At 44.9% G+C, this 23,723-nt stretch overlaps 1 protein-coding gene across 2 annotated transcripts; it reads left to right on the forward strand.

The window, feature by feature from the left end:
• Positions 1 to 1,066: 1,066 nt before the first annotated feature.
• On the forward strand, positions 1,067 to 23,168 carry LOC117540289 (B-cell receptor CD22-like). 2 transcript variants are annotated; one of them, XM_034206892.1, is made up of 10 exons: positions 1,067 to 1,255; positions 1,333 to 1,412; positions 5,269 to 5,616; positions 5,712 to 5,921; positions 11,122 to 11,391; positions 11,911 to 12,171; positions 21,934 to 22,015; positions 22,123 to 22,183; positions 22,587 to 22,762; positions 22,856 to 23,168. In XM_034206892.1, exons 2-10 carry the CDS (start codon positions 1,343 to 1,345, stop codon positions 22,920 to 22,922), a joined length of 1,545 nt encoding a protein of 514 aa, XP_034062783.1. In that variant the 5' UTR covers positions 1,067 to 1,255; positions 1,333 to 1,342; the 3' UTR covers positions 22,923 to 23,168. The 2 variants fall into 2 exon arrangements, with proteins under 2 accessions (XP_034062783.1, XP_034062782.1); XM_034206891.1 differs by lacking the exon at positions 1,067 to 1,255 and having other exon boundaries at positions 1,281 to 1,412.
• Positions 23,169 to 23,723: the final 555 nt, after the last annotated feature.

The raw sequence follows: 23,723 nt of genomic DNA on the forward strand, positions 1-23,723 counted from the left end.
TCTCCCACAGGATAACATGATAGGGTTTAACCTGAATGTTAATATATGCATTGTATTTTTTAATCTTTTTTATTATTCAAATTAATATTCATGAATTAAGTGCAAATATACATGTTTGCTATTGAAAAGCACATTGGGATATTACAGAGGAACACAAGTTAGATGATGTAGTTGCAGTTCCACATTGCTGCCACTAGGGTTTAGTAAAGAGACGTATTTCATTCATAGAAAACTATTTCCAAGAGCTTGTCAACTATAATTCTCCTTTGTGTGTTTACCGACTTTGGTTTGTATATCATTTGTTTTCCTTTTTCATGTTCTGTTTTGTATTGATTTAATTTAATAAAAAGGGTGAAATTGCATTCAAACTAATGTCATAAGCCGTGAATAATGTCCATAATATTCTATAACCTATTTCAAAAAAGAAGAATTGTATGTGTTTGCTTTAAAAGTTAAACCCATTAAAAGACTGTTTGTCAAGAAACATTAGAACATGAACACAGGAAAGACATTCTGTCATACTGAGTGAAGTGTGAGTGAAGTGTGTGTAGTGAAGTGTGAGTGAAGTGTGTGTAGTGAAGTGTAGTGTGTGTGAGTGAAGTGTGTGTAGTGAAGTGTGTGAGTGAAGTGTGTGTAGTGAAGTGTGTGAGTGAAGTGTGTGTAGTGAAGTGTGAGTGAAGTGTGTGTAGTGAAGTGTGTGAGTGAAGTGTGTAAGTAAAGTGTGTGTATGTGTGAAGTTTGCGAATGAGGGAAGTTTGCGAGTGAGTGAAGTGTGCGAGTGAGTGAAGTGTGTGACCACAGCACAGCCACAGTCCTGCTCTTCACTGACACAAATACTCATAGCTAAGCTTCAGTTTGTGCTGCATGTTGTACTTTGTTTTGACTTTGGTTTTAATATTAAAACAGCCATAATTATTATCAACCTGTTCAGTAAATCTGCCTTATGGTTCACAGGTTTCTTCACTACACCTGCAGACTGTGTGACGACCTCAGTGCTCATAGAGATGAACTGTTATTCTCTTCTTCATTTGAATGCTCTTCTCTAGATTCAGTGGTATAGGAAGAACCTCTCTTTAAGTTTTTATTTCGTTAAACAACATTACTTTCCTGTGGAGTGGGTTTTACTGGGGTTTTGCTCATCGTGCCTTTTAACAATCTAAACAGGAAGTAAATGTGGTTGTTAACCAGCCTGATAACCGTCTTCTGCTCATTGACAACAGAGGAAAGGCATCTTTAAGCACGTTCCTCCTTCACTGTGAGTAGAAACAGTTTATTGATGTAATGATTCTGTAAACCTCCTGTGAACATTATTTAATCTGACATGTTTTATAGTCTCACAGAGATGAGAGGAGCAGCTATGAGTCTAACTGCAGCAGCGAGTGGATTAGTCGTCTTCCTGCTCTCTGTGTCAGGTACTGTACATCTACACTTACTGTACTCATTCATCACATGAACAGATGGGATTCTGGGAAATGTGGGACTTGTTAAAGCAGGTCACATGTGGGAATAAGTGGGATGGATTTGTGTAAAAGGCAAACCTAGCAGAAACATTAATTTATTTGAGTGTAGAATTTTCAAAACACAAAAACGTTTTTTCGATGAATATTCTGAAGATCTTGTTACATTACATTTAGCTGACGCTTTTATCCAAAGCAACTTAAAATAAGTGCATTTGACCAAGAAGATACAAACTTGAAGGTAACAGAATCATATAAGTACATCAGGTTTCATAGAGCCAAAACATTTCAAGTGCTACTCAACTGGCTTTGTCTTGTCCTCACTGTCCTTTTCTCGAGTCATTTAGTGTATGCATAACACTTGCATCCTCTCTCTCTGTGAAAACATTTTGCTTTGTTTTTTTCTTAAGACGACTTGAAGAATCGCCAGCTCTGTTTTTTATTAAAGTGGACCTATCATGCTATATTTGAATAATATATTGTAGGGCCATACCCAGGCTTGGAATTTCGTCATTTTAGGGGCAAGGCCATTTGGCCTTCCCGTTCACATTTTTTTTAAGGGCACAAAGGCCACATGACAGAGCACAAAGGCCTCATGACAGGGCACAAAGGCCGTTTGGTTAAATTACGCTGGTCAATCAACATGACTGAAAAGTGTAGCACTAACGTCAACACCAGTCGTTTTACAAATGGCTGAATAGCAATAGTGTTTCTTAAACGTATATGTTAAGTTCAGCCATAAACCACATAAGTCAGTCATGTATTATATCAAAACCGCTTAGCAAGAAAAATACTAGATTCAAAGGTGACAGCTATCTGCTAGCTTGTAGAAGCAACACTAGATGTAGACCCCTTGAAGGGAAGACGTTAGCGCTATCCAAACTAGCTAGCTATCGCTAGTTTTCATGACAAAATGTAACGAGTCGACTTTAAATAGGCTAATACAATGGTAATTACCTATCAATAGTACTTTCTATAAACACGTAAATGTTAAGTCCTTTCAAATACTACCACATACTTCAGTTAAATCATATCAAAACAGCTTGGTCCGCTTGCTTACCTGTGCTTGTCTTGCTCCCGCGGCTGAGGAGGAGGCTGTCGGGCCCCTACAGGCATTTCTGACGGAACAATCCCAGCAGAGCAATCGCTCTGATCCACAGGGCACAGGCATCGCACGGGACTATCCTACTGCGCGCACTAGTATGACTTCACTAGTGTTGTTTACACTGGAACTTTTGACAGGGGCACAAAGGCCACTTTGGCCGTGAATTGCATTTTTTTTCACGGGCCATCACGGCCAAAGTGCGGGGCAACGATGGCCATGGCCGTCGTGAAATTCCCACCCTGGCCATACCTATATAAAACATGTCTGTGAAGTTTTTTTTTCAAAATACCAAACAGATCATGCATTTTAGCCATGCCTCATTTCGCTTTATTTGCTGTATTCCAGCCATGTTTTTGCAAGGGCTGAATCTGTGAGAAGTCTTCTTCCCTGCCTTTGTGGCAGACTACAGCGCCACTTACAGGCCTGGCATATGTACTACAACGTCTCCAGCGCTTTCGAGCGGCAATGGCCGGCCGTGGCCCAACCCCCCATTCCCCTGATAGGTGGAGAGTTGCCCATATAGGCGGAGCACCCCTTTTCTGATGTCAGAACAATTCAAATCTTTATCAGATCCGTTGCAGCCCCGTTTTTATGGAGGACGGAACATGACTTAAGTATAAATAAATAAATGTATGAAGAAATACAGGAATAAATAAATAAATACGTAAATAAATAAATAAATACAGGAATAAATAAATACAGGAATAAATAAATGACGAAATAAATACAGAAATAAATAAATGTTGAAATGAATACACAAATAAATAAATAAAAGAATAAATGCATAAATAAATGCATAAATAAATATGGAAATAAATACATCAATGTACAAATAAATAAATAAAAGTCGAAAATAAAACAGAACACACGTTATTATATATCTTTCATTTATTTCTACATTTACGCGACATACATTTATTTATTTATGTATTTATGTGTCCGTATGCTAATGAGGTGGGCGGTCCTAACCTCAGTCTGAAGCAGGATTCGCCAATTGTTGGAGCCAGGCAGAAGCAATAGATTTGTGGCAAGTCACATCATGACGAGCTGAGCCAAGTCCTCTATACATCGTTCCACACGAAACTGGACATAGTCTTTTGGTTCTCCGTTCTCTAAATGGTCCGCTAATGATCGTAAATGATCTCCAATGGCTCTTAAATCAATATCCATAAATAAACCTTACAACTGTGGATAAACCATGGATGTATAAAGATAAGGGCTAAACAGTAAAGCTCCTGCATTCGAATCAGGGCGGTTATCCAGGCGTTAGTAGTAGAGCCCTCTGCCAGAAATGATCACACACTCCTGTAACCAATCCTGCTTCAGACTGAGGTTAGGACTGCCCACCTCATTAGCATACGGACACATAAATACATAAATAAATAAATGTATGTCGCGTAAATGTAGAAATAAATGAAAGATATATAATAACGTGTGTTCTGTTTTATTTTTCGACTTTTATTTATTTATTTATACATTGATGTATTTATTTCCATATTTATTTATGCATTTATTCTTTTATTTATTTATTTGTGTATTCATTTCAACATTTATTTATTTCTGTATTTATTTCGTCATTTATTTATTCCTGTATTTATTTATTTATTTATTTACGTATTTATTTATTTATTCCTGTATTTCTTCATACAATTATTTATTTATACTTAAGTCATGTTCCGTCCTCCATAGTTTTTAGAGATTTGGGTATGGAGGAAAAGAGAGAGGGTTGTGTTTTCTGACACTTGGTGAGTTCCCTGACACACCGGGGACACATATTCATGTATAAAAGACATAAACAAGTGCATTTAGCATGATAGGTCCCCTTTAAGTTTAAGTGATTAGAGAGATATTCTCTTAAATGTCATAACATATTGACTTAACTCTTATGTTGCCATACTGGGCAGTGGTGGCGAAGTCGATAGGGACTTGGCTTGGCAACTGGAAGGTCACCAGTTCAAGTCCCGGCAAGACCAAGTGCTACCGAGGTGTCCCTGAGCAACGCACCGTTCCCCACACTGCTCCCCGGGCGCTGTTCAAAATGGCAGCACACTGCTCCTAACACTAGGATGGGTCAAATGCAGAGAAACAATTTCCCCACGAGGGATTAATAAAAGTTCCTTCTCTCCTCTCTGACCTCGCTGTTATATTCCCACTCTCTGAGTTTAAAGCAGTCTTCTTCTTTTTCTTATCTGTATATCAGACAGAAGCTGTTCACACCTCAGTGTTCTGCATTCATTTTAATTTGTCGCACTGACCTCAGCAGCAACCTGACCACAGAGCGAACAGAGAGGAAACTGGACCAGAAAAGCACAGATTTGTACAATTAATAATATTCCTAATCTTGTACTGTTCATGCAGGCATTTTAACACATTGTATGTTCTGGTTTAATTTAGCAACAGTTATCAACTCCCTTAAAAGGAATTAACAGGTGACTTGATATGCTCCCCTTCTCTAGTGTATAAAATGTATATATTTTTTACATTTTAGAAGCTCAACTTCCATAAAAACATCATATAGTTCTCATTTTCAGCTCTAGTTAGATAGATTCATGTTTATAATGTCTGCTGATAATTGCAGATCTTGAAGTTCTTGTTACAAAAAACTCCATAAACACATTTGTAGTTTGATGCACTGTTTGTTATTAACCAATTGTTAACTTAAGTTATTCACTTTGATCATAGTTTCTGATGTGCTCTGTGTTTCAGTGGTTCAGGGTCAGCGTGTCTGGGGAGTGACTTACTCTTCTACTGAGATCTGTGCAGTGAAAGGATCAACAGTGGAGATAAGATGCAGCTACACATACCCATCTAGATGGAAACGTGGTGAAAACACAGTACAGAAAACATTCTGGTTGACTCAAAAGGAAGGTGCTCAACTTGTAGATCCGAAAACAGACTCAGAGTACGCAGGTCGTGTAGAGAATCTCTGTGAAAACAACAACTGCACTCTGAGAATCAGAAACCTGACAGAGAGCGACTCAGCTGAGTTCAGGTTCAGGTTCAAAACAAGCAAAGATATATTCTGGGGTATTCCAGTAACTTTGTCCGTCACAGGTATCTGAAAATGTCCTTCTGAGATATTTAAAATGTTATTTTAATTTTAATTTTTAAACATGATGTTTTTTTTGTGAAATTATACTTTTATTCAGATCTCCAGGTGAATGTGAGCAGATCAGGATTGTCGACTCACCTTCAGTGTCTCAGCAGTTGTCCACCTGGTCATACTTCCTACATCTGGTTTAAGAATGGACAGGAAGTGAAGGAAGAGACATCTTCTTATGCAGACTTCCGATATGATCCAGCAGACAGTTCTTCCTGTGCTTTGAAGGGATATGAGGACTTCCCCTCTCCTTCAGTGTGTGAGTTCACTCAAAGTCTTCCACTGACATAATAACATTAACATACAGTATAACATATATCATCATTATACTCATTTATCTATTTACCCACCAGAGGCCGCCAGCAGACATGGCAGTGTCCAAAGACACTGAACCAGGGCTCTAGGTTTTCTGTTTGATTTTAAAATAGGTAAAATATACTCTTGCTACGAGAGATGCTACTAGAAAGAAGAATAAGCGAGAATTATGAAGGAAACTTCTTCCATGACATAAAGATTAACTCTTTCCCTCAAAGTGTTTAGATTTCTGATAAAGGATGGAATCAAGTTCATTTCATTTCAAACCTTTATTTAACGAGATTGGTCCCATTGAGATCATAGATCTCTTTTTCAAGGGAGACCTGCAGCATATAGGTTCCACATGAAACATAAAACAATAAAGGACATCATACATTATATTTACAGGATACATTTACATAGTTATAGACATTTACAAGTGCCCATAGTATCAACAAGCATTTAATTTAGCCTAGCTTTAAAAACATGCAGAGGAATGAGATTGCTCAGTTTCAATTCTTGCTGAAGATTGTTCCAAGCAAGTGGAGCTGCGGACATAAAAGCTGTCTTACCTGAGACAGTCCTTGCTCTTGGCACATCTAACAATACTACATCATGCGATCTCAGACTATAGCTGCTTGCAACTCTCTGTTATCAGAGAGCAGATATAATACGGGAGTTTACCCAACAAAGCTTTATAAATAAACGTGCACCAATGACTGAGCCTCTTTACAGTAAGGGATGGCAGACCTGCCTTGGCATACAGGGTACAGTGATGAGTAAGTGCTTTACAATTTGTGACAAATCTCAGTGCGCTGTGATAGGCTGCATCTAACTTGTTCAGGCAATAGGCAGGTGCATTCATATACAACAAATCACCATAGTCCAGCACAGGTAAAAAGGTCACAGAGCCTTTTCCTGGCCTCAAGCGAGAAACAGGACTTGTTTCTGAAAAAGAAACCTAGCCTAACCCTCAGCTTTTTAAGCAGGTTATTGACATGAAGTTTAAAAGTAAGACAATCATCAAGCCAGATACCTAGGTATTTATAACTGGTAACCACTTCAAGTACTTGTCCTTGCATAGAAACAATATCCAAAACAGGCTCTGGTGTCTTTTTAGCTTTTGAAAATAGCATTACCTTGGTTTTATCAACATTTAAAAGAAGCTTAAGTTCAGAGAGCTGAGTCTGAATAATGTTAAAAACAGCCTGTAATTTAACACCAGCCTCCTGAATGGAGGGACCTGCACAATACATCACGGTATCATCAGCATAAAAATGTAAAGTAGCTTCATCCACATTTTCACCTAAACTGTTGATATAGAATAAAAGTGGACCTAAAACAGAACCTTGAGGAACACCATTAGCAATGTTCAACCACTCAGAAGACAGCCCATCAAAGTGAACACATTGGGACCTTTCAGAGAGGTAGTTCACAAACCACCCCACTGCATGGCTGGATATGCCGATACTGAGTAGCCTCTGCTTTAAGATGCGATGATCGACGGTATCAAACGCTTTGGAAAGGTCAATAAATAGAGCTGCACAACTCTGCTTATTGTCTAAAATACTCGTAATGTCATTCACCACTTTCATTGTGGCAGTGATGGTGCTGTGTTGCTTTCTGAAGCCTGACTGATGTTTAGACAGGATGTCATTTTTACATAAAAACTCCTTTACCTGTTCACTCACTAGGCGTTCGAGCACCTTCGCCAGAACTGAGAACTTAGAGATTGGCCTATAGTTATTTAAAATAGTTGCCTCCCCTCCTTTTAGCAAAGGCAAGACATACGCTGACTTCCATACTTTTGGAATTGCATTTGTGCTGAGGGAGAGGTTAAAAAGAGAAGTAAGAGGTAGAGCAATAAAATCTGCAGCTATCTTTAAAAAGAAAGGTTCTACGTTGTCCGGGCCAGCCGGTTTCTTAGGATCTAGCTTAGATAAGGCTTCATGAACAACATTGACAGTAAAAGGAGTAAAACTGAAAGGGTTTTCCAGACCACATTGTTCAGAGTCACGGATTGGGGTGTTCACAGAAGCAGAGTTAGTCACATAATCAAACATAGAACCGCAGGACACAAAATGCTCATTAAAGCAATTTAGCATAGTGGCCCTGTCCGATATAGTGCCAGATGCTGTGGTAAGGGACGGAGGTAGCTCATTACGGATCTCACCGGTGGATATCGATTTTATTGCTTTCCAAAATTTCCTAGGATTATTTAGGTTTTCTGTGGTAACTGACAAATAGTACTTCGACTTTGCAGTTTTGACATTTGAAGTGAAGCTATTCCTTAGCTGCCTAAAACACAGCCACTCTACCTCTGAGCCTGATTGCCTAGCCTTTGCCCAGGCCTTGTTTCTCTCATGAAGGAGACTAGACAGCTCAGCAGAAAACCAAGGATTGTATCGTCCCTTTACTCTAAATGTACGCAGGGGTGCATGTCTATCAATGATCTCCATAAAACCAAGATAAAAATAAGACAATGCGGTTTCCACATCAGCACACAGATCAATTTTACCCCAATCAAAATCAAACAGATCATGCACAAAACCCTGCTCAACAAAATGTTTTTTGTCTCTCTTAATGATAATGCGAGGTTTAACCTTTTGGACCTTGGTGTCCCTAATTGTGGCTACAACACAGTGATCGCTCAGATCATTTGCAAATACTCCCACAGATGAATATTTATGGGGAACATTAGTTAAAATTAGATCAATTAGGGAGGATTTATTAGGGGACTTAATATTTGGGCGAGTAGGACTGTCAACAATCTGAGTAACATTGAAAGAGATACAAAGGTTTTTAAAATCCTCTGACACTGCAGTTAACCAGTCCCAGTTAAAATCTCCAAGTAGCACTATTTCCTTGTAGTCTAGTTGTGATAAAAGATTTGCTAGTGAAGACAAGGAGTCCTTGCCAGCTGAGGGGGGTCTGTAACAGCTCACGACCATGACCTGTTGACCCTTTGCCACTTCTATATTTATGGCTAAAAATTCAAATTGCTTACTGATCGATTTGGAAACTAATGTGGTTACACTGAACTTATTCTTAACATAAATGGCAACGCCACCACCTTTATTAGGCCGGTCGGTACGATACACATTAAAACCATTTAAGGCAATGTCAGAGGCCAAAATAGATTTGTTTAGCCATGTTTTTGATAAGACAATGACGTCAGCATCAGTCGAGCTCGCCCAGATACGGACAAAATCTAGTTTACCTAACAGACTGCGCACATTCAAGTGGATGAAACCCAACCCAGACCTAGCTTTAAAATCAGCAGGAGTAGCGATCTGACTACTACTACTGGGCGGACCAGGGTTAGGTTGTACATTTCCTGACAGTAATAACAACAACAAAAACAGGCATATTTTCCTCTTAAACGACACAAATACATTGTCATCTAATTTAGAAACACCGGAAAAGTCTGCGAGAGTGTGATTAGAGCTTAAGAAGCAGTCCTGAAGAACCATCATCGCAGGAAAATAAAAAAGACAAACATATTTTGTCGAGCAGATTGTCTGTGACAAGGCAACCGGTAATTGTTTGAGCAACACATCCGAACCTTTGCAGGGGATGCCCACTGCGGGTGGCAGAACAGACCTGAATCCAGTAGACTTCTCAGAATGACTAGAGATCTTCTCATAGTCCAAAACAGTTAACAGGCACAGCAGAATCCCGATATGGGCCATTTTCCCAGACCAGCACACAGTATCCGCGATGTTCCTGGAGCAAAATCAGCACAGCAGCAAAGGACAGGCGAAAACAGCAGCGTGGAAGCGCTCCGGTCCCTCCGTGGTATCCCCGGGGTGAAAGCAGGCCTCTGCAACAGCAGAACCAGGACAGGTGGAAAGCAGGCCCCAGCGGTGGTAAAATCCTCCTCCGCACAGCAGCACACGCCCGGTGGAAGCAGGCCAAGCCCGAAGCGTGGATCCACTCCGTCTCTCCGTGACGACTCTGGGGTAAAAAACCTCTCCAGTACAGCCGTATTCTACAGGTGGGAGCAGGCCTCCGTAGATCGCAGATAGCAGGCAGCAAACAGGTGGAGCCGCTCCGTCTCTTCGCGACGTCTCCGGAGGAAAAACACCTCAGTACAGCCGCACTCGACAGGTGGGAGTAGGCCTCCACAGTTCGCAGACAACTAAAACTACTACTTGTATAAGCAGGGATGGCTAAAAGTTTGTAAGCAGGAGAGCTAGATGCCGCTAGATGCCGCTAGATGCCGCTAGATGCTAACAGATGCTAACAGATGCCGCTAGATGCTAACAGATGCTAACAGATGCTAACAGATGCTAACAGATGCTAACAGATGCTAACAGATGCTAACAGATGCTAACAGATGCTAACAGATGCTAACAGATGCTAACAGATGCTAACAGATGCTAACAGATGCTAACAGATGCTAACAGATGCTAACAGATGCTAACAGATGCTAACAGATGCTAACAGATGCTAACAGGTAAGTGCGAGCCTGTAGAAATTGCGACTGCCTCCAATGACAGCGTGTTAACCACCCACTCTGTGTTTTATTAACCTAGATGCATAAGTGGGTCTTTTTTGACCCGGTGAGGTGGTTTTCGTGAAGTATCTTTGTAATTACATTTTTATATAATTTCATATTCCAGCTATTCCTCAAAAAACATGTTTTGGATATCATGCCATTCAAATTGTAAATGTTATACATTTAAATAAATTGTAGTTTTTGTATTACTACCCCAAGCTTCTATAACTGGGTCAAAAATGGAATTTCGGTTTTTTTTTTTTTAAATGTAAAAAGTTTCTAAAATTATAAATAGTGAAAGATTAAATATAAAATATTTCTGATGTGAACCCAAATATAATACAAGTGATTTTTCTTTACCAAAATTACAAAAATGGCATAAAAACACATATTATTCTAATACGGGTCCTTTTTGACCCACTTATGGAAGAGTGTAGGGTCCAGTCAATCGTGCATCTAAGGGTTCAACTATTTCTCATTTAAAATATCCTCCACCGTGGAATTAAAATGTGAAATGTGGTCATGTTATCTCCTCCAGATGCTCCAAAGCTTTAAAATGTTTAGCATTGTGTTTGTGAAAAACTGTTCCTGCTTTGTGCCTCTGGACATTTGCAAGTTGACATATCTACTTTAATGTTAATAACTTTAAACACTTTTCCTCCAGATGCTCCAAAGCTCCCCTCTGTGTCAGAGAGTCCCTCTGCTGAGATAGAGGAGGGCAGTTCAGTGACTCTGACCTGTAGCAGTGATGCTAACCCAGCAGCTAACTACACCTGGTACAAGACGGAACAAAATGCAGACCTTTCTTCTGTCAATGAAGGACCACGTCTTGTCCTCAGCTCCATCCAATCTTCTGACTCTGGACAGTATTACTGCAGAGCTGATAATCTGCTTGGGAGTACAATATCTGATCCCTTCTCTATCGATGTGAAATGTGAGTAAAACCCAGATGATTTAAAAAGCATCATGCACCCAATGAACACGTTGTTCACAGTATGTTGCTTTAGGTCAATGAGATGGAGAGCAGCTACAGTCGATGATGATAATCCATTCATGTTTACATTTGGCTCCCAAATCTGCTCCTATGTCCAGGGTTTTCAAGCCAGCAGTAATACAGGAAACTAAATATATTTAAACAACATAACTGTTTTCAGCTTTCTCCCAGTCAAAAACACTTCCATATTTCAAATGCACCCACAAAAATAACTGTCTCTTTTCAATACTCAATTCAACATGATGTATTTGTAATATTTTGTTGATTTATTGTATTTCCTCCAGATGCTCCAAAGCGTTCCTCTGTGTTAGTTAGTCCCTCTGGTATTGCTATATATATATACATATACATTGATTGATTGATTTTCTTTTTATGAACTTTTATCAGTTAAAATGATCTTCCAATGTAAAAACTCATCTTCAAATGTAATATTAAATGTATTAATGTTTTCTTTCCCAGACTCTCCAAAGCCTCCCTCTGTGTCAGTGAGTCCCTCTGCTGAGATAGAGGAGGGCAGTTCAGTGACTCTCACCTGTAGCAGTGATGCTAACCCAGCAGCTAACTACACCTGGTACAAGGAGGATGAAGACTCTCCAAAAGCTTCAGGACAGATCTTCACCATCACTGACTTCAGAGCTGAACACAGTGGGAGTTATTCCTGTGGAGCCCAGAACAAGTTAGGACGTAGTAACTCCACCTTTCATCTGATTGTTGTGGCAGGTACGTTTTATGCATTCATCTACAACCACACACTTATCAGCTTGTTTGTTTTCAGTCACATTGTCTGGGTAGGAGGCTGAAAAAGGACTGCATGTTCAAATGTACCTTTCCGGTTCGGGATAGGGGTTGTTTCCTTTCTTTTACAAGAGGAAATAATTATCCTGAGGGTCCAGATTCAGTATGGGGTGCATTCATTCCCTTTGTACTCAGAGTGAGAGTTGTGTCTGTTTTGTGAAGCTTATGCCAAGTGCAAGTGCCCACAGGCTGAGAGATATTCCATCAGTATTGAGAAGCAGTGTTGTGTCATTTCAAAAGTAACTCAGTTACTTTACTGATTACTTACACCCAAAAGTAATGCGTTACTGTGAAAAGTAACGTTTTAGTTACTTAAAAAAAGGGCTCCCATTAATGCCCTTATAGCCTTCATTTCAGTACTGTTATTGCATTAGAGAATAATACAATCTGTTGATCAACTTGACATGCATTATATGCAATCTGCATATAATGCATCGATATTAGCTGGCTTTCCATTTTTGTATATTCTTTCTCCAGGTAGTTGGAAAAAGTTTTCCGTTCCATATGCCGTGTGCCGCCCGGACATGCTATCATGCTAACTAGCTCCCTGAAAGCGGGTGACTCCACTGTAGCAATAGCCTGCATGTGTTCTACAACATACCGTGCAATGGCTTTATCGACTTTTCCCTGGCTAGCAGTCCCTTGGTTAAAATCCAGCCGCTGTTGCTTAGGTGGAGGTGGAGTGGCGTTGGATGAGTTTGGGTCTGTGCCGGTCTTAGTTACTAGCATCGTCCCAGCATGTTGTTTTTGCAGATGTTTTAAGAGATTTGAATTGCTGGTTGGGGCAGTAGATAGGCTCTTTGACCCGCCAGGACACAACTTACATTTAATACAACCCAGAGTCACGTTTTAAAGTGTAGCACCTCTAGTGGTTGTGTAAGAAACAACATGGTCCCGTTGATTGCAAACGCTCCGGGGGGTCGTTTATTCACAAATAACCCTCTCTGGAAAATCCTAAATTGTGGAATAGTTTGGCCATTAAAATGCTTTATTAGATTTCTAGCGAGAAGTGTATATTGTACTTTGGTAATCCACGTCCAGTGGAAGTGTAGGATCTATAGTTTGATAGATATTACGAAGATGATTTGAGGTCTCGCCAGGATAACGTGTATATGCGACAGCTTCCATGTAAAGTTAGCGTCAACCCTCACGGGGTGAAAACAGTTTTTCCGGTCTCTAAGTTTTCATAATAAAACCGGATATATTCCCCTCACTGTCAAATGATTACACAGTGATATCTGCATTACTCATCCACTACAAAACATCAGTTTATCCTTGTTAATTACACAATATTGATTGGTTTAAATTGTGTACAATACTTTTGTGTTTTTAACCTTCGATTCAGAGAAACAAATAGTTTTTTAGGAGTTTAGACACTACAGTTTCCGAAGACACTCCACTACCCAGAATCCCCAGCTATCGTTTGGGACTACAACATCCGCCTTGCTTTACAAACCCCGTGATTAGTCCTCAAGCTCTGTGATTGGATGTTGGAGTGGCAGTGCGACAAGGTTACGCCGAGCGTCAAACAGCTCTTTGAAATGGAATGGAACGACGGCAGACTTTCCAAAACTGGAATTCAGTCAATCAATAGGATACGGCTGTAATAGGCCTAAGGCCTTTTAGTCGCTCATAAATAAATAAGTAGATCACTGATTCTTTATTTACTGTGGATGCTGGCAACAGTCACATAGTCCAAAGTGAAGGTGATGTTTGACCAGTAATGGTCGAGGCGGGACGGAATTGGACGGGTCCAGCCCAGCCCCCCCCAGAACTACAAATGCTGGCTATTGTGTGTTCTATTTAGTCCCTACTGACCGCCAGAGGCGGTGCTTTAGCACTGGATATGTCCATCGCGCGCATGCGCAGCTCGAGTACCAATAACAACAAAGTCACCTGTGACCCACGTGACACCGGCTATATCAGCCGGTGTCGTCAGAGGATCTGTTCCTTTCATCTGCTCGCTGCGCGAGAGTACCTTGGCTACATTTTTGTAGCCTACAGCGTTCGTTCGGTTGGAACATTTGTCAAGAATTCTCTGCAAACAGCTGGCTGCGTGCAGCTTCGCGACTCATCCAGTCGGGGCCGCGGGCTTACCCATCCTCCAGGAGCTGTGGCTGAGACTTCGTTCGGACAGGTTGGTGTCGGCTTGGTTGGTGATGGCAGTGTCTCCGCTCCCTCTCCCAGCCTAGTTGTCCTGATTACTGTCTGTGTGCTTTTGGGCTTGAACTTTTTTGGTGACGGAGGTGTTTCCGCTCCCTCTCCCAGGAGTTGCCCTTGCTGTACTTGTTCTGGCCGCGGCGTTGTGCCAAAATTCATTAGCATTGAGCTGTGTTTCTTGTTTGGCTAGTTAGCAGTAGCGGCTGCAGCCACTCGGCTGACGCCGGGTTAAGCACCGGAGTTTCCCGTGCTGTTTTGTCTTTAGAAGTTACCCAGCTAGGTGAAGGCAGTGCTCTCGCTCCCGCTCCCTCTGCCGGTAACGTGGGTGTAGCTACATCCCTTTTTCTGTTCGGCGAGTAGCAGCACCGCTCTACTCTTCCCGTTCAGCAGGTAGCTGGTGAAGGCTGTGTTCCCGCACCCGCTCCCGGTTACGCTGCATCTGGCATTCGTCTTTAATGTAACCAGTGAAGGCAGTGTTCTCGCCCCCGCTCCTGGTAGACGCTAAACTGCCTTGTTTATTCCTTTAAGCAGGTAGCTGGTGAAGGCTGTGTTCCCGCACCAGCTCCCGGTTACGCTGCCTCTGGCATTCGTCTTTAATTTAACCAGTGAAGGCAGTGTTCTCGCCCCCGCTCCTGGTAGACGCTAAACTGCCTTGTTTTTTCCGTTAAACAGGTAGCTGGTGAAGGCTGTGTTCCCGCACCCGCTCCCGGTTACGCTGCATCTGGCATTCGTCTTAATTTAACCAGTGAAGGCAGTGTTCTCGCCCCCGCTCCTGGTAGATGCTAAACTGCCTGGGTTCCGTTAAGCAGGTAGCTGGTGAAGGCTGTGTTCCCGCACCCGCTCCCGGTTACGCTGCATCTGGCACTCGCCTCTAGCTCTCAACCAGTGAAGGCAGTGTTCTCGCCCCCGCTCCTGGTAAACTGCCTTAGTTATTAATCCAGCTAGGTGAAGGCAGTGCTCTCGCTCCCGCTCCCTCTGCCGGTAACGTGAGTGTAATTACATCCCTCTTTCGGTTTGGCGAGTAGCGGCGCGGCTCTACTCTTTCCGTTAAGCAGGTAGCGGGTGAAGGCTGTGTTCCCGCACCCGCTCCCGGCTACTCTGCATCTGGCTACCTACAGAATGGCTCATTCATGTAGCGCCTGTATGGCTTCTCTTGAGTCAGAGGACGGCCACGACCGCTGCCCCTCTTGCCTCGGCCTCGAGCATCTAAGGGAGGCTCTCACGGTAGGTGCCTGCATGAACTGCAGCTGCATGCCCCGGGCACTCAGAGTGGCTAGAATCACTGAGGTGGAACGTCTGGCGGCAGCCAACGGACACCTCTCCTGGTCACATCCTCCTGGTCACATCCTCCTCCAGATCAGTTCGGCCGTCCCCGGCGACTTGAGGGAGCGATGGCCATGGGTGCACCCCCCAATAGGAGGACTAGAAACAGGCTGTCCTCTAAAGTGGATCAGCTAGCTACAGACATGGACACGATGAAGTCGCTCCTCTTGGCCCTTCAGCCAGGGCCCGGTATAGGGGCTGCTAGTGTGCCGCCTGCCCCTCCTTCGGTTGCCGCCCCTCCTTCGGTTGCCGCACCTCTGTATGAGGATGCCTTGTCGCTAGCGGCTTCGGCTAACCTCTTCAATTAAGAGACGGAGGACGAGGTACCGCTCGAGGAGGCTTCCCTCTCCTCTGCTCAGGGGTCTCTGCAGGGCGTGGAGGATGACTCCATGGCGGCCATTATTCGTACGGCCCTGGCGCACCTGCAGATTCCGGTTCCGCAGGCCGACTTGGTTCAGGCTAGTGCCTTCTTCAGGCGTAGCCCAGCCCCTGTCCCCCTCACCGTTCCTCCTTCAGAGGAGTACCTGAGGGAGCTCCAGGCATACTGGAGGGACACCAGGGCCCTCTGCCGCACTGGCTCTGATGCCCGGACCTTGGCTGCCATGCAGGACCCGGCGAGGGTGGGGCTGGGTGGCATGCCACCCATTGAGCCTGCCATTGCCTCCCTGATTCTGGCTCCTGACGAGGCTTTAAGGCCTGAGGTCAGGTGCCCTCGGCCTCAGTGCAGGGTCACAGATGGGCTGCTCTGTAGGGCCTACGACGCAGCGGCACGCATGGGTCGTATCGGGAACTCCCTCTCCCATCTAATGCTGGCCGTCTCCACCTCGCTGCAGCAGGCCCCGGCCGAGCCTTCTTTGCTGGGCCTCAGTGATGCATCACTGCAGGCCTTTGCCTTAATGACTAGGGAATTGGGACGAGTTATGTCCTTTATGGTACAGACTCGTCGCCAGGTTTGGCTGGCCCAGTCACCACTAACGGAGACATGTAGGAGAGTTCTCCGTAGCGTGCCAGTCGAGCCAGGGGAGCTGTTTGGTTCAGCTCTCGGGTCTTCACAGACCCGTGGCCACTCCCAGCAGGCCCAGGGGCCGCTCTAGCAGCCGCACTCAGCCACCGGCTTACAGGGGTGGTCTGCAGAGGTCCCAGCGGCCCACTCAACCCGCCAATGACTTTCGTGCCCCAGGTCGCCTGGCTTCCAGGCGGCCTCGTGCTTCAGAGCCTTACCGGCGCCCCACAGGGGGCTCCAGGGGCCGGGGGGCTAGGCCCTGAAGTCCCGGGGCCGGTCGTCGGCTGTTTTTCCCAGCAGCAGCTCAGCTACTGGGCTGCCTGTACTTCCGACCCTTGGGTGGTTTCCACCCTAACCCAGGGCTACGAATTGCAGTTCCGACGCCGGCCCCTAGCCTTCGGCCGGGTCAGAATGACAGTCGTCAACGACCCGGCGAAGGCCTTAGCTCTGGCCCAAGAGTTGTCCGTCCTCTTGGCCAAGGGCGCAATCGAGCCAGTGGACCCCCTGCTTCAGGGCGGGGGGTTCTACTCGGCGTACTTTCTTGTGAGCAAGAAAGTTGGCTAATTCCGTCCAGTTCTGGACCTCAGAGGAATCAACAGATTCCTGAAGGTATTGCCCTTCCATATGCTAACCACAGCAGACACCCTTCGTGTTGTCGCACAGGGGGAGTGGTTCACAACCGTGGACTTGAGGGACGCCTACTTCCACGTGCCAATTGCATCCCATCACCGGAAGTTCTTGAGGTTCGCCTTTCAGGGCCGACATTATCAGTTCCGGGTGCTTCCCTTTGGTCTCTCCCTCTCTCCAAGGGTGTTCACCAGGGTTGTTGCGGCAGCGCTCGCTCCCCTGCAGGCACAGGGCGTGAAGGTCCTGCCATATCTGGACGACTGGCTGGTTTGCGCGCCGTCCCGGGCCCAAGTGGCCCAGGATACGGCACGCCTCTCATCCCACGTAGCCCGGTTGGGCCTAACAGTGAACACCGGGAAGAGTTGCCTGGTCCCTTCCCAACAGGTCACTTACCTGGGGATGGTCCTAGATTCGGTCGCCATGAGGGCCTACTTGACACCTCGTCGTGTAGACGACATTTCCCACCATCTTCGCATCTTCAGACTGGGCAAGAGGGTGCCTTACATCCAGTTCCTCCGGCTCTTAGGCAGACTGACAGCTGCCTCAGCTGTCACTGCGCCCCATGCAGATGTGGCTGAACAACTTTCACTTGGACGCCAAGCGGCACAGGCACAAGAGAGTCAGGGTGTCTCAGCGGTGCCTCCACTCTCTGGAGGGATAGGGCCTATCTTCTGATGGGAGTGCCCATGGGCGCCATCCCATCCCGCCGGGAGACTGTCACTGTGGATGCGTGTCTCTCAGGGTGCGGTGTGGCAGGGCAGGACTGTGCAGGGTCAGTGGCCTGCCCAGGAAGGTGCACGCCATATCAATGTGCTGGAGCTTCAGGCGGTGTTGCTCGCACTCATGCACTTTTTACCCCAACTGGCGGGCAGGCATGTGCTCGTTCGTTCGGACAACATGTCCGCCGTTGCCCAAATCAACCACCAGGGGGGCACCAGGTCCGCACAGCTGCTCCGCGTTTCACAGAGCCTCTTGCCTTGGGCGCTCCCCCGCCTCGCCAGTCTGCGGGCAGTCTTTCTGCCAGGAGACCTGAATCAGGTCGCAGATTTCCTCTCACGGCGCAAGCCTCCACCGGGGGAGTGGAGGCTTCACCCAGAGGTGGTGGAGACAATTTGGAGCCTTTTCGGCAGGGCCGAGGTTGACCTCTTTGCCTCGGAAGAGTCGAGGCACTGCCCCCTCTGGTTCTCCTGGACGGAGGTGACCAGCCCGTTGGGTCAGGATGCCCTGGCGCACGACTGGCCGGACACTCCTGTATGCCTTCCCGCCGCTGCCTCTGATACTGCAGACGCTTCAGAGGGTCCTTACTCAGGGGCACAGGCTCCTTCTGGTCGCCCCCCGCTGGCCGGGGAGAGTCTGGTTCCCACTGCTGCGCAGTCTCTGCTGCAGCCCACCTTGGCGTCTCCCCGACAGGAAGGACCTTCTGTCACAGCTCAAGAGTCAGATTTGGCATCCCGACCCTCACCGCCTTCAGCTCTGGGTTTGGCCTCTGCAGGGCCCAACCCACTGTTGAGCGGTGTCACGGCATCTGTCAGGGAAACTATCCTGAATGCCAGAGCTCCATCCACTCGGGCACAGTATGAGTGCAAATGGAAGCTCTTCTCCCACTGGTGTGTGAGTAAGGCTGAGAATCCGGGACATTGCTCCGTGGCCACCATTTTAGAGTTCCTGCAGTCCCTTCTGGACAGTGGACGTTCTCACTCCACTTTGAAGGTGTATATGGCTGTGATCTCTGCCCGACATGTCGGAGTCGATGGCGACACAGTGGGGCGCCACAGGTTGGTGTCCCTCTTTCTAAGAGGGGCTCTACGGCAGCGTCCCCCTAGCACCCCAAGGGCCCCGGCTTGGGACCTGCCCCTAGTGCTGGATGCCCTATCATCTCCTCCCTTCGAGCCCCTGGCCCAGGTCGGGCTTAAGTGGCTGTCCCTGAAGGCAGCATTTCTGCTTGCCGTAACCTCAGGGAAGCGAGTCGGAGAGCTTCATGCCCTCTCCGTAAGCAGTACATGCCTGAGGTGGAACTCCGATGGCTCGGGTGTCACCCTCTGGCCGAATGTGGCGTTCCTGCCCAAGGTGCTTCCACTAGCCCACTCCAATCGGCCTATCCAGCTGGCACGCTTTAACATTCCACAGGAGAGCGGCACACCTGAGTTGCTGTGCCCTGTGCGTGCCCTGAGGGCGTATATTGATGCTACGGCCTGTATACAGCAGTCAGAGCAGCTCTTCGTTTGCCATGGCGGCACTAGGAAGGGTCGTGCTCTCTCGAAACAGCGGCTGTCCCACTGGGTGGTTGATACCATCACATATGCCTATGGGCCCAGTGGCCGCCCCCCGCCATCAGGGGCCAGATGCCACTCTACAAGAAGCATCTCAACATCGTGGGCTGCCCTAAGAGGGGTGCCCCTGGAGGCCATCTGCGCGCGCGGCGTCATGGTCGTCTTCTGGCACATTCTCCAGGTTCTACCGGGTCAATGTCGCCACTCCTCACCCTCTGGGTGTGGTCCTGTTGCCAAGCTCCGCTGCTTCCAGCTAGGTGAGTAAGTGCTTGGATTCTTCATGACATGGTTGGTATAGGTCATCCAGTGCTAAAGCACCGCCTCTGGCGGTCAGTAGGGACGAAATAGAACGATAGTTACGGCTGTAACTACGGTTCTATGAGTCCCGGATGGCTGCCAGAGTATCCTGTCACTCAGAATTCTTGTGTGCTCGCGAGAAGATTCTGGGAACAGATCCTCTGACGACACCGGCTGATATAGCCGGTGTCACGTGGGTCACAGGTGACTTTGTTGTTATTGGTACTCGAGCTGCGCATGCGCGCGATGGACATATCCAGTGCTAAAGCACCGCCTCTGGTGGTCATGCGGGCCTCATAGAACCGTAGTTACAGCCGTAACTATCGTTTCGTAACATGTTCTATGGCACGTCTCTACTGGGAATTGTAGTTTTAAAAAGACGTTTTCGTATTTCCCACAATTAGAAGTTGCCAGTATTAAACTGTGTACACCCCTGGAGGTTTAGGGGATATCAAATTTATAACAAATAATTAATAAATGGGTGAAAATTGATTGTGTCCATGATGGGCAGCAGTATCTTCTTGATATTTTATATTTCTATCATGCCTTCTACTTTCCCCCTATTTTCTATGTAGGCTACTCTTAATATTTAAATGTTTTCATCAAATATAACTTATTCAACAACAAAATTCAATAACGTGCTTTAACCACTAGGCGGTACGGGTTAAAAACCAGTGGTGTAGTTAATGAAACTTAATAATATCAAACATATGACTATTAATTTTATTGTGAAATTAAAACAGAAAGGTAAAGGAAAATACAGTTTCAGTCTCTCGATTTGAAGCTTATGCATTGTACCATGAACCTGTATATACCTGTAACAGTCAGCTGCATGAGGAGTTGGAAAGGTAGTTCAGTAAATCAGTAATATCTTAAAAAACTACAAGTCCCTTTATATCAGCTGTGCACCGTTATCGTGTAAATACAGACCATCTACTAATTGGATCAAATAAAAGTCAGCCGAATTAGTGTTGATACTGCAAGGAGACGTATTGTGTGAAAATAAATGGAAGATGTTGTTTAATTGTTGATATATTTATGGTCCACGTCACGTATTCAGTTTTGGCGGCATCTCTTCCAGTTTGTCAAAAGGTCTTCTGATCAGGGCTCTATAAATAAATATCTACGGCAGATATGTAATATTTAATGCAGCCGAACCGTGTATTACAATGCCGTTATGTGATGACTTTCAAAGAGAAAAGCAAGAACACTCGGAATAAAGTATTCTTTTAAAAAAAAAAAGTTTTCCGATTTCATATCGCATAAACACCATATCCCGACGTGCATTGCGGCTAAAACATTCATGATTATGGGTGTAGTTCGATGTTTTAGCCTATCAAAACCTCTGAACAAATAAATGTGTCTCTCAGAATCGAAACAGAAAAACCTATGGGAAAAACACAAAAGCATTGCACACAATTTAAACCAATTAATGTCGTATAATTAACAAGGATAAACTGATGTTTTTTAGTGGATGAGTACTGCAGATATCACTGTTAAATCATTTGATCATTGGTTTTTATTATGAAAACGTTGAGACCGGAAATAATGTTTTCAACCCGTAACTTTACATGGAAGCTGCCGCATACCTCAAATCATCTTCGTGATATCTATCAAACTATAGATCCTACATATCGACTGGACGTGGATTCTAAAAGTACAATATACACTTCTCGCTAGCAATCTAAAAGCATTTTAATGGCCAATCTATTCTACAATTGTATTTGTGAATAAACGACCGTCTGTAACATTTGCAATCAACAGGAGCACTAGAGGGCGAAAACTTTAAAACGTGATTATAGGTTGTATTAAGCGCTTGAACAACATATTTGGTCGTAATAAGGGCTTGAACAATCGACCTATTTGGTCATATGAGTTGGAGGACTTGTTGAAATAAAGTGTTACACCCCCTGCATTACTCCAAAGTGCCCCTAGGGGTCCTTGTATCCATATTAAGGACACACCGCTGTATTAACTGTCTGTTCTCTGTTGATCTCTGTTTCTCAGGATCACAGAACCTACTATCTTTTGTAACAATCCCTGTTGTTCTCCTGGCTGTCATTTCTCTCTCTGTCTTCCTGTGGATCAGGTGAGCAGATCGGATCATCTTAATCGTTGTTTGTTAAATCATTAAAAGTCTGTTTGTCTGATGTCAAACATTTGATCTTCTTTTTCTTTATAAACTCTCCTAACCAGAAGAAAGAGGGCTTCTAGAGACTCGTCTGAGCCTGAAGAGAGAGCGGACAACAGGGAAGAGGTGAAAATAGATACTTATGTAATTCATCTAGTACAAAATAAAACATATTACTCTCAATTTATAATGAGGAGTGTTTCATGGTCTTTAAGTGCTTATATAAAATGGATCTGACATAGAAGGACCTCTTGCTGCTCTTTTTACATCCTTCTATAAAAAGTTAATTTCTATCACAATCTCTTTGATTCTCCTCTTAGACGTTCAAGTTCATCCAGAAGTTTTCCTATCTTTTATCCTTTAATCTTTTCTGTCATACATCAGCATTAAGTTGATGAAGCAGGGATATTTTTCCATCATTACCACAGCTGCTGTTGCTTTGGCCTTTTCTGTCCTGGGTCCATTCCTCTTTAAATGAAATACCTATGAATGTAACAATGTGTACCTGAAAGTGTTTTCATCCCTGCAGTGTGTACCTGATCAGCCGGAGCAGCAGGAGGACCTTCAGTATGCCAGCGTTCACTTCTCCAACAACCGGGCAGACCCTCTTTACTCCAACATGAGAGCAGCTCAGCCCCTCAGACACACGGAGCAACAGGAAGTCCCGGAGGACGCTGCCGTCAAGTTCAGCAGTGCTGCTCCGAGGTGAGCAGATCCTCACACAGGAACATTGTTCACATTTCATTTCATTCCTTTTGCATTATTATTACCACTAAAAACTCATCATTTATTTCTCAGGACCAGGAGTCAGGACTCTGAAGAGGATCCAGCTGCATTGTACAGCACGGTCAACAAATCCAGATAAACACAGCAGGCGTTGCATTTGAAGGATGATACTTCAGTTTTTTACAATCACATTTCTATTTACACAGGGTAATGTGGATTTTTAAATAGATGTCTCAGGGTGGACCTCTCGTAGAATGAGGCGATGAGTTTTCAGCCTAGATTTTAGCCTAATCTGAATGGCTCAAATGTAAAGATATTGTTAAAGGGGACCTATCATGCAAAATGCACTTGTGTACGTCTTTTATGAATATGTGTCCCCGGTGTTCCAGGGAACTCACCAAGTGTCAGCAAAAAACAACCTTCTCTCTTTTCCTCTATACCCAAATCTCTAAAAAAGGGGCTGCAACGGATCTGATACAGATTGATCCAGATTTGAACACTGTCCTGACGTCAGGACGGTGTCGCTACGGCTATTGGTCAATTATCCACCTATCAGGGGAATGAGAGGTTGGGCCACGGCCGGCCATTGCTGCTCGAAAACGCTGGAGACGCTGTAGTACATATGCCAGGCCTGTAAGTGGCGCTGTAGTCTGCCACAAAAGCAGCGAAGAAGACTTCCCCTTGCATGGTTGCCATGGTTGCCCTTCTGTGCCCCGAGGCAAGCGTTTGCGCCTCCTGCTTTAACCCTTCTCTTGCGTTAGGTCATACCCCCCTTCCCATGCTATTTTTGGTCAAAATTGACCCGTGTGTTTTGCACAGTGATATCTCTGGAACCCCTTATCCAATTTTGATGCTTTACATCTCATTTGAACAGTCAAAGCAAGTAGAATCAAGTGGTGACAGACAGAATGACATCAGGGGTGAATTTCATATTATTTTT

Source organism: Gymnodraco acuticeps, unplaced genomic scaffold, assembly GCF_902827175.1.
Source record: "Gymnodraco acuticeps unplaced genomic scaffold, fGymAcu1.1, whole genome shotgun sequence".
In the NCBI taxonomy this organism is placed as follows: Eukaryota; Metazoa; Chordata; class Actinopteri; order Perciformes; family Bathydraconidae; genus Gymnodraco; species Gymnodraco acuticeps.

Bases quoted from the DNA above. Each gene is read 5' to 3' on its own strand.
- LOC117540289 (XM_034206891.1), top strand. From the start codon at position 1,322: ATGTTTTATAGTCTCACAGAGATGAGAGGAGCAGCTATGAGTCTAACT. The intron at 5,922-11,121 runs GTGAGTTCACTC...CTTTTCCTCCAG, and splicing joins CTTCCCCTCTCCTTCAGTGT to ATGCTCCAAAGCTCCCCTCT. The intron at 11,392-11,910 runs GTGAGTAAAACC...TTTCTTTCCCAG, and splicing joins CTTCTCTATCGATGTGAAAT to ACTCTCCAAAGCCTCCCTCT.